The sequence below is a fragment of the Micromys minutus genome, assembly GCF_963924665.1.
Source record: "Micromys minutus genome assembly, chromosome: 1".
Taxonomy (NCBI): Eukaryota; Metazoa; Chordata; class Mammalia; order Rodentia; family Muridae; genus Micromys; species Micromys minutus.
In genome coordinates this window covers 104,784,996-104,794,975 of record NC_137969.1, presented here as the reverse complement: position 1 = coordinate 104,794,975, position 9,980 = coordinate 104,784,996, and the positions used below count along the sequence as shown (strand labels likewise).

At 53.7% G+C, this 9,980-nt stretch overlaps 1 protein-coding gene across 1 annotated transcript in view; it reads right to left on the bottom strand.

Moving 5' to 3' along the window:
* Positions 1 to 1,341: 1,341 nt before the first annotated feature.
* PHF2 (PHD finger protein 2) overlaps positions 1,342 to 9,980 on the bottom strand; it is a 65,518-nt gene continuing 56,879 nt past the window's right edge. Inside the window, exons 18-22 of the mRNA XM_080928194.1 lie at positions 6,952 to 7,223; positions 5,464 to 5,559; positions 4,885 to 4,994; positions 3,961 to 4,318; positions 1,342 to 3,300 (exon numbers count right to left, since the gene is read on the bottom strand). Coding sequence (XP_080784320.1) covers positions 3,212 to 3,300; positions 3,961 to 4,318; positions 4,885 to 4,994; positions 5,464 to 5,559; positions 6,952 to 7,223 — 925 coding nt within the window. The 3' untranslated portion in view covers positions 1,342 to 3,211. The remainder of the gene's footprint in view (positions 3,301 to 3,960; positions 4,319 to 4,884; positions 4,995 to 5,463; positions 5,560 to 6,951; positions 7,224 to 9,980) is intronic.

Here is a 9,980-nt window from a genome sequence, read left to right as displayed (position 1 = left end):
CCACCATGTGAGCTCCCTAGGGCCTGCTCAGAGGTAACAGTGGTCCCTCATTCTGTTTTGACCTACAAGTCTGTCTGAGCAGCCTGAGATCTGGCTGACCGGGAAAGCGTCATCTCCAATTGGGCTGTACTGGGACTCTTCCTGGAAGCTCACAAAAGCTAGTTATGGTTCAGAATGAAGCTGTGCTTGGTGGGTGCCTCCCTGAGCTCCTCGTCTACATACACATGGGCTGCATGGCACACAGCAAAACCTCTCCATGTGGCATAGGCTGGCTGGAAGGCACCGGGGATCCGAGCTAACCCCTGAGAAGTATTGGCCTTAAGAAGCTCTTCTCAGGCCCTGGATCCTCAGCTTCCTGACAGTTCTAACAACCACATTGAAAAAGGGATGAACTAACCATCTCTGCTGCAGGAAGTCTGGGCTGCAACCCTGCCAACCTGTTGGTAACAAGAGGCCCAGGTGTCCAACTTCGGGGTGCCATGGCCTGGAGGTACCCAGTGCTTAGGTGTTAACGCCTATGCTTCAGGGATGGGATAGGGACAGCCCAGAACAATCTCAGTGCGGGGAGGGGGGGTCATCAGATCACCCCATGGCTCATTAGGGTTGAGGGCATGAAGGGGTATACACACCCAGGTGCCTGAAGCCTGCAGCTCAGCATGGGCGTAAGGCGCCACCTAGTGGCAACACTGGGACCCTCCCTCATGGAAGAGGTGTAGTTAGTTGGTCCCCCTACCCCAACAAGGTAGAGCCTCTCTTCTGAGTATCCAGCAGGCACCAAAAAAAAAAAACATAAGGCTCATAAGGGGCTCAACCCAAGACCATGTGATATGTTACACGGTAGTAGGCACTAGGAATCACACCAACCAGTTCACATCTATCCCCAGGGATCTGCCTTAAGACTTGCTTAGGGTGTTGGCTCTAATGCTGGTTCCCTGTATTTGTGTGACCTTGGCTACACATGCCTCCAGCTCTAGTCGTTAGTGGTGAGTGACTCCAGGGTGCTTATGGGGCTGGGAGAACACAGGGACCTGCTCAGCAGAGTGTGGCCAGTGAGCAGGGCAACTTCTTGTGGCTGTTCACTTGCCATCAGCTTCCTCCCCAGACAAAACTGATACTCGTCCCTCAGCCTTGCCTATGGCATTGTCCCATCCTCTCCATAGCAGATGTCACATAGTGAGTGTCACAGGCAGGGTGGCTTCTGTCGACTTGCTACAGACATCAGTGGGAGCTAAAAGATGCCCCTGCCCAAGGAAGCACCAGCCAGAGAAAGCTAGTCCCATCATCACGTGTCCCACGAATGACAGGAGGGCAGAGAAGGAGACAAGTATGACAGACACATGGTTCTGTACAAAACCTGAAATATTTTTACTTTTTTAAAACTTTGGTCCAAGTTGCCTTAGACCTCATGGACTCGGTACAAGAGTAATATGAACTGGGAAATAGAACACTTTAATAGCCACGATAAACTTTGTTAGAAATGTACATGTCGCCAAAATAATAATAAAATTAGAGAGAGAGAGAGAGAGAGAGAGAGAGAGAGAGAGAGAGAGAGAGAGAACAGCTTGATGCCCGGGTTAAGATTATAGAAATGTTCACAAGGACAGGGTCAAGGAAACTTTAAAAACACCAGTTCTGAGTAAGCCTGGGGCCTGCAAGATGCCCCTCTCCCAGCCCCGGGCCCTGGGGATGGTGTCCCTCCAAACAGGTCAAGTGGGAGTGGATAAGGCCTCCGCCAAGCTGCACCTCCTCATGGACAACACATCCAGGTAACGGGTGTAGAAACAAACCTCATAAGAAATGTACAAATATAAAAAGCTACAAACATTAATAAATTACAGCATCACGAAACACAAATACTTCACAAGGTGCTAGCAAAGTAACTGCATCCCCGACCCTCGTCATACAAGAAGGAGATGGAAGAAGCTGGTGTGAGACTGGAGACGCGGCTTCAGGGCGAGTGGGAAGGGGGTCTGTACTATCCGCTCTGAGAGACAGAGTGTAAGGCCGCGCAGACGCCGTTGTTTTTCAGGCAATACCTTAGTTCCTAAGAGGAAAATAAGAAGGGGTAACAAAAGGAAAGGAAAGGAAAGAAAAGGGGGTGGGGGCCAGAACCCGACCGTCCATCAGAGAAGGGGTGGGGGAGCAAAAACTCGTATAAAGGTTAATGAAGGGCTCTATAGAAAGAAATTCCTAGAGATACTTTTGCTCTTGTAAAAAAGAAGTCATTTAAAAAGCTATTTACACGCTACATTCTATGAAAAATATGCTTCCGGAAATACATCTAAAATGAAAATACAGGATTGCCTGAGAAACAAACCCAGCCCCTCCATGTTGATGGGTGGATACCGCCACCTGAGATGGCTCACACTCATGATGCCACCCAGGGGCTCAGACAAGCGCTGCTATGCTGGCTCCAGCCCGGTGGCCCTGCTCACCTGTCCACCCATTCAGGGCAGGGTGCCTCGGCCTAGTAGTGCTGTTCCAGAGTGGGGCCCCTCCACGTGGCTTAGCCTGGGTCCCCCGGACCCTAAGACGTGGCTGAGCTGTCACCCCTCCCCTGTGACCCCACAGTGGCTCCTCCACCCACTAACACACCGACCTAACTGTGGGTCCTGACAAGCCCTAATGTCCCCAGGCATTTGGGGTGTGACACCCAAAACCTAGCCTGCTACCTGCCAGCCAGGGAGCTGGGGCAACCTCTCCTCACTGGTCAAGTGCTGCAAGACTCGCTCAGGAAGAGGAGGAAGGGGACATTCAATACCCCACAGCTCCTCTCTTTCTCTGTACTTTGCCTTTGTTTTACGCCTTGGGAGGCTGCCAGCCTGGGGCCAGCTCGGACTCGGGCTGGTGAGCGTGGCTCACTGCACCTTCCTTGAAGGCCTCATGCTCCCAAGCAGAGCCATAGAGGTCACCAGGCTCCGGTGGGGAGCCTGGAGGCTGTCCTGGAACCAGAATGATCCTTAAGTTGGCAGGGCCACTTTCAGGTCACTCTGAGCAACTTGAGAAAGGATGTCCGTGTTCACAACAAGGGACGGCCATGCTCCGCTCATTCCACCTGCTCAAGGGATAGATGCTCGCATTGGGGAGAGGTGGCTGGGAGGAGGCAAGGCCCTCCCCGGGCCAGGGGGCACAGCCACCGTCCTGGGAGGGGCTGATGTAGCGGGGCTCCGGGGGTCCTGAGCAGAGCAGAAGGATCCTGGCTTTCCAAGCCTTAGAGGAGCAGTTTCCCATTCCGGTGGATCTTCAAGATCTTTCCAAGCCTTTGCTTGGCGGTGGCCATGCCCTTTTTTGTACGTTTTCCTACAGAGGTGGGAGAAATTCTTTTTAAAAAGAGCGTGAGTGACAGCTACAGGAGGATGGGATCCCCACAGACCCCCTAAGCCCCACCCACCTCTGTAGAACCAGCCAATCAGCTCTGGGCTCAGAAATTCCCCCATGGACCCAAAGTGCTCAGAGGTGTAGGAACCAGGGTGGACTTGGTTCAGGATGGCATGGCTAAGATGTGAGGCCCTAACCCAGCAACAAAATCATCTCAAGTGCCACCAGTAAGTAACCATGCCTCTGAAACTTGACCACTAGGCCCAGGTGGGATGAGCGAGGCCACAGGGGTTCCACAGGGCCTGACTGGTATGACATTCTAACCCACAGAGCGGCTTAATCCACCAGCCTGGCTCAGATCACACCCAGCTTCACCTATGGTAAATGCCTGAACCAGAGCTCTGAGCTGAGAACTAGTCCTGAAGTTTGTAATCAATAAGCCCTGTTTGGGCTGAATCTCCTGCCGTCAGCCTATGTCTTACACATGACTAAGCAGACCAGCAGCAAACATTCATGTAAAGGGTGAGGGCCATGCAGATGCAGATGTAACTGTCAGATGCCCAGCACCTGCTGTCCTGGGGCCAGAATCCCCTTTGCAGTATACTTCCTAGGGGCAGGAGCAGACAGGGCAAAAGGGGGTACCTTTGGCAGCAGTGTTGTTGGGGGACGATGCAGAAGGCCGCCTCTGTGTGAGAAAGACTCCAGGGGCCATGGGCTGGGAGGCACGGCCAGCCTGGGCCCCTGCGAAGGTGCCGGCTGCTGTGTACTCGTGGTCAGCCAGGCTACTGCTGTGTGATTCAGGCGGGGGCTCAGGTGAGCTGCCCTCCTGTGAGGCCTGGCTGCTGGCTGTGCTGGTGGAGGCCGGGGTGGTGGATGCTGGGGTGGTGGAGGCCGAGGTGGTACCCGTGGAGGTGGAAGTAGAGGTGGAGATGGAAGGGGAGGCAGTGTTAGGAGTCGGCTTCCTTTTGGTGTTCTTCTTCTTCCTGTTTTTCTGCTCCTCCTAAGAACAAAGTGTGGAGGTGTGCTACCCACTGGCTGGCCCAGGTATATCAGAGTGGGGCAAAGACACTTCTGCCCCAACGCAGATGCAGGCTTTAAGGTGGCTCAGACCTCCACCAGGTAGGAAGCTGAGAGAGCAGTGGCCTCTGCCACCGAACCCAGGGCAGGAAACCTGGCCCATGTGAGCCCACTGTGAGTTCTGCTAAAAATGACCAGTGAAAGGAAGGGAGGGGAGGGGAGGGGAGGGAAGGAGGGGAGGGGAAGATAAAGTGCAGACAAGCCAGAGCTCCTGCCTATGTGCACCACTTAAAAGTGTCTGGACTTTTGGGAAGGGAGCAGTCTCCAGAGGCATTTAATAGGATGTCCTGGGTACTAGAGAGCAACCATGTTAGTGCGATGGTACAGGTCATGAGCTGTGCACCTGGCTCCCCCCTACACCTACCCAGAATTTGGAGCCACTCTCCTGCCTGACAGTCTCCACAGGGAGACAATGACCAGGTGTCTAGAGGTCAGTCTAAGTTCACACAGTGGAGACTTCCTCTCACAAGAGCCCTCCAGTCTCCTCACCTGCTGGGACAGCTTGGCTGCAGCAGCTGCCAGCCCAGTCTCAATGGAGGCCACCCTGGTCCCCTCACGCACAGGCCTGTCTTGTCTTGGCACTGACGGACCGACCCTGGCTGTGGAAAAGAAAAGGGAAAGACCAACGAATCAGCTCTGCAAGTGGAGGCTCATTTGTCCCAGACTGGGGTCCATTAGCATCTAACTCTCTGGACGGGAAGCCACGTCACACCCGCTCTCCCCAAGATGGTGCTATACTGGGGTATCTAAAAGGAAGAATGGGAGGTCCAGCAAGCTGGGCCAGGGAAGACAGGTAGGTAGGGGACCTTGAGAGGTGGACATGCCTGATCCCATTCACCACCCCTTCATGTTTTGGGTGCCCCTCCTAGATCCTCCTACAGAGGGCACTGGAGAGGAGGGGCCCCCAGGTGAGAAAGTTCTAGAGTGAGATCTAGGCTCAGAGATCCCAAATCACAAAGCAGAGCCACAGCCAGGGCCCTATGGGGAGCTGATCAATCTCCCCTAGAAATGCCTAGAGCCACACCTAAGTCCTCAGTGGCCACATATCAGGGCCCCGCCCAGCTCTACCTGTGGGGCTGTAGGGAGCGTCGTCTGAGCCTTTCCTCTTCTTTGACCGGGACTTGAAGACGGGGTTATCTTCGTCAGATTCCAGTGAGGGGTAAACTGAGGAAGCATAGGAGAGCAGGCCCCTGAGTGGTCAAGTATAGCCAGGGCTGGGGAGGGGATGGGGCTGTGGTGGCCCGGTGACCTTTCTAAGTGGTGGCCCCAGACCTATCCTTAGGTTCTCAGACCTGCTGTGCAATTGAAGCTGCCATAACAAGAGCACCCGCATGAGGCAGGAGAGTGGCTGCACAGGCTGTGCCCACCCCAGGCCGGCTTCGGAAGCCTGTGAGATGCAATCTTTCTGGAGGCTGCTGCAGGGAGTGGGAGACTGAGGTGACCAGCCTGATGCCACTGTACCTGAAGCCCCAAGACCCTCCCAAGCGGGTTGGGAGAAGGTGCCTTGCCTAGTAGCCATGGCCACTGCAGGGCTTCCCTGGCTCAGGGGCTCCCCAGCGACTCCTACACTGTGGGTCTTGTTTCCCTTGATCAACAAGGCCAACTGAGAAACCTCCAGACTAGTGATTCTGTGGGTAGCAGGAGAATCTGGCACCCTATACCCCACAGAGAGAGGAAACAGGAGTTCACATTGCCAGCTGTCTATCTAAGCAGAGCACGCCCATCAAGGGGCATAGATCTGTTCAGCATGGGCAGGACCCTGCCCCCCCCCCCTTAGGAGTTCTCCTTCACAGTAGAGGTCAGTAAACCTCTGACTATCAAGAAGGCCCTGACTAAACAGGAGTCAACCCTGAGCACTAGGAGCCTGACACAAGCAGGAATGCCTCCTGAGGTCGGGTATGAGAGATCGGGTACCTGAGACAGGCAGGTCCTGCTAGTAGGAGGCAAAGGGCCTGTACCCGCAACAGAAGGACAGAGCCTTGTCGGTTTCTGACCTCACATATGGCTGCAGGGTCATTCTTGGGGCTCGGTTTTTCAGTCTTACAGACAGGGTGGGGGCAGCGACCCCAAGGCCCTGTAACTGATAAACGTTCAGCTGCATGGACATCAGAAAGCTAAGTATACCTATAACCCAGCAGGACCTTCTCAGAAACAGCCCAGGGACTAGAGTATATAGGTCCCAAGAGACCAAAGCAGCCAAAAGAAGAGCCTGGGAGCCCAGGGATGGAGGCATGCATGGACTTACAGTAGACTTCCTATACACAGGAAAAGATACTATTCAGCCTGAGAAAGGAAGGAAACTCTGGCATGTGCCACAGTATGCATGGGCCCACAAAAAGTCACATGTTATATGATCACTTTAGATGATGTGTCCAAAATAGATCCACAGAGACCTGAAGTGCATGACAAGTGGCCAGGATGGGGAGGGACAAACTGTGGATGGGACATTCTGAAGTGGAGCATGGTGACAGTTTTACAGTCTCAACTGTAGTTTCTGGGCCTCCTAGTCAGTGCTGCCCCCTACAGGCAGCATCCCTGCCCTGCAGCCACACTCACCATAGTCTGAGTCCTTGAAGCAGGCATCCAGATGGTCCTGCTCCTCATAGTCCTCCAGGTCCACACTGTTCTTGGCAGTCCTCTTCAGCAGGCGCTTGCCTGAGCTTTTGCTGCCACCACCATTCTTCCGGACACCGTGGGATGACAGTGAACCACCCTTGGCCTGGCCAGTGCCCCATGTGGTCTGCAGGCAGGAGTCAGAGGCCTGCAGATTGGCCATGGACAACATTCCCTGAATGGCTTCCTGTGTGCTGGGGGAGGCAGGGGGCTGGCTGGGGACAGAGAGAAACAAGACGCATTCAGCCATGGCTCATGGCCCAAAGTCAGGACATTTGGGTCACAGACTAGAGCCGGTAGCCCACTGTCAACAGTTGCAGTCCAAGGTGCTGGAACTGAAGCCCAAAGACCATGGCTGTATACGCACTAGCCTGGGCAGCCAGCAGACACAGGATGATACGGGCTGGAAACAACAGTGGGAAAGGTCTGGCAGGCCCCCTCTGTACCTTCAGTCTCACTCCAGGGAGGGAACAAGGCCTTGGGATGGAATACGGAAACATACCAGAAGGCAGATGGGGTTAGAGCTTACACCACAATGCACTGGTTCTTACGCCTTTTGAGTTGGCCAGAGCCCCAGATGCTGCTACTGCTCTATGCTCTTCCACACCCTGACCTCAGTTCTAACCAGGGGTATTCCTCCTCCCAAGTCCTACACTGAAACAGAAGGTTCCCACTTCTCTCCCACGACACACTCTTCCACGGTGATTTATGCCCAAGTGATGAATCCAGACCCTCATCTATACCTTCCATTGACACCCACACCCTCACCAAGACCACACCTATACCTGTGCCCCATCCTTATCTCTACCTGTATACACACACACACACTTACCTACATCTGTACTCACTTTCACTGTATTTACACCCCACCTACATCTACATGTGCACCTACACCATCTATGCCTACACCCCATCCTACACCCCATCTACACCTACACCTACATCTGCACCTACACCTCCACCCACACCTACACCCCCATCTATGTCTACACCCCCATCTACACCTACACCTTCATCTGCACCTATACCCTCATCTGCACCTACACCCCATCTATGCCTACACCCCATCTATGCCTATACCCTATTCTACACCCCATCCACACCTATACACCTAGCCACACCCACACCATCTGTTTTATACCCCCATTCACACCTACACCCCCATCCACACCTACATCCGAATTTATGCCTACACCCCCATCCATGCCTACACCCCCATCTATGCCTACATTGCCATCCACACCTACACCCCCATTTATGCCTACACCCATCCACACCTATACACCCATCCACACCTACACCCCCATCTATGCCTATACCCTCATCCACACCTACATCCCCATCCATGCCTACACCCCTATCCATGCCTACACCCCCACCAACCACACCTACACCATCTATTTCTACACCTTCATTCACACCTACACCTCAATCCACACCTACACCTCCATTTACAACCACACTCATCCACACCTATACCCTCATCCACACTTCCACCCCCATCAATGCTACCCCCTCATCTACACACTTACCTACACCTGCACACATACCCTCAGCCACACCAGAACCCTCATCTACAGCTGTGCCTGCAGCTACACCTGTCTACACCAGCACACACCCTCATCTACACCTGTACTCAGCCCTGCACCCTCACCATGCTTGCCTGTATACATGTACACACACACACACACACACACACACCTCTATCTGTATCCATACATCTCTTGGTTAGGCACAGCCATGCCTCAGCTTAGCCAGGTTTTCCGCTTGGGGACCTCCACGAAGGGCTGACCACAGGGTTCTGTCTGCTTTCCTCTGCCAAGTTCTGGCTGACGTGCTCTTTCTGTGCTTTCCTGTCAATGCCCTTGTCTACTGCCCCATGCCCTCACCTTCCCATGAGTGCACTGGTGCCCTGCCTTCCAGAAAGAGCATCCCAAACTGGGTTCAGGGAGCAGTGTTCACCGTTATCGCACAGACCTGAAGCCTGGCTGCTACCACACTGCAAAGAACTTGGGGGTTAGGTCTTGGGTGGCTTCTGGGTGGTCTCCACAATCTCTACCAGGCTCTACAACAGAATCTAGCTCTGGCTTCCTCAGGGCTCTGTGCTGGCCCACCCCACTCACCTTCTCCAGCCTAGGCTTCCCACTGTCTAAGCTAGAACCACCTGGACAACTTCAAAAACACCTACACTTAGGTCCTGCCAGGAGGTTCTGAGTCAGAATCCAGCATAGAATCCAAATGGCCACATGATGCCCAGGTAGAGAGCCAATCATCCCCTGGCTCCAGGAAGACCTGGGGACTTGCTCTAGCTCAGACAAGCCCAGCAGACAGGAATGACTCATTTCAGCTGGTGAAGAAAAGTGCTAACAATACCAGGCACATCTGCCACATGACCCAGCTAGGTGGTCATGGTCCAGAGGCATGCTGTCTCCTCCCTCTACTCCATGGTGCCTCTTGAGACTCTGCATCACAGCCCTTTAGTCCCCAGCATTTCCCTTTTTATATCCTGGATACCTGAGAACAACCAAACATCTGGAGCAAGTGTCATAGTCTCTAAAAAGCTGTGTTAAGAGATCTCATGGCGAGCCCAGGACTAGAACCATGGTGATGAACGGCAATGACAGCACATGGAACTGCAGCCAGGGATCCCCTTCAGCATGGTACCCTCTCTAGCAAGTACCCCCTCTAGCACAGTACCCCTTCCAGCGTAGTACTCCCTCCAGCATAGTACTCCCTCCAGCACAGTACCCCTCTAGCATAGTATCCATCCCCAGTTGCCTCCCTCTACTTGTTCAAGATGGCATACATGTGAGACAGTGCTTCTGGGCAGACTACCTTATGTATAGGTTCAAGGACCCTGGTAGAAGCTCAAACAGGAACCTATAAGAGCTACTGCTCAGAACACGAGGGTTCTAGAGAAGGCCCTGTTAGGGGTGGGGAAGAGTCAGAGAGACAGAACAGCCCCACCGAGA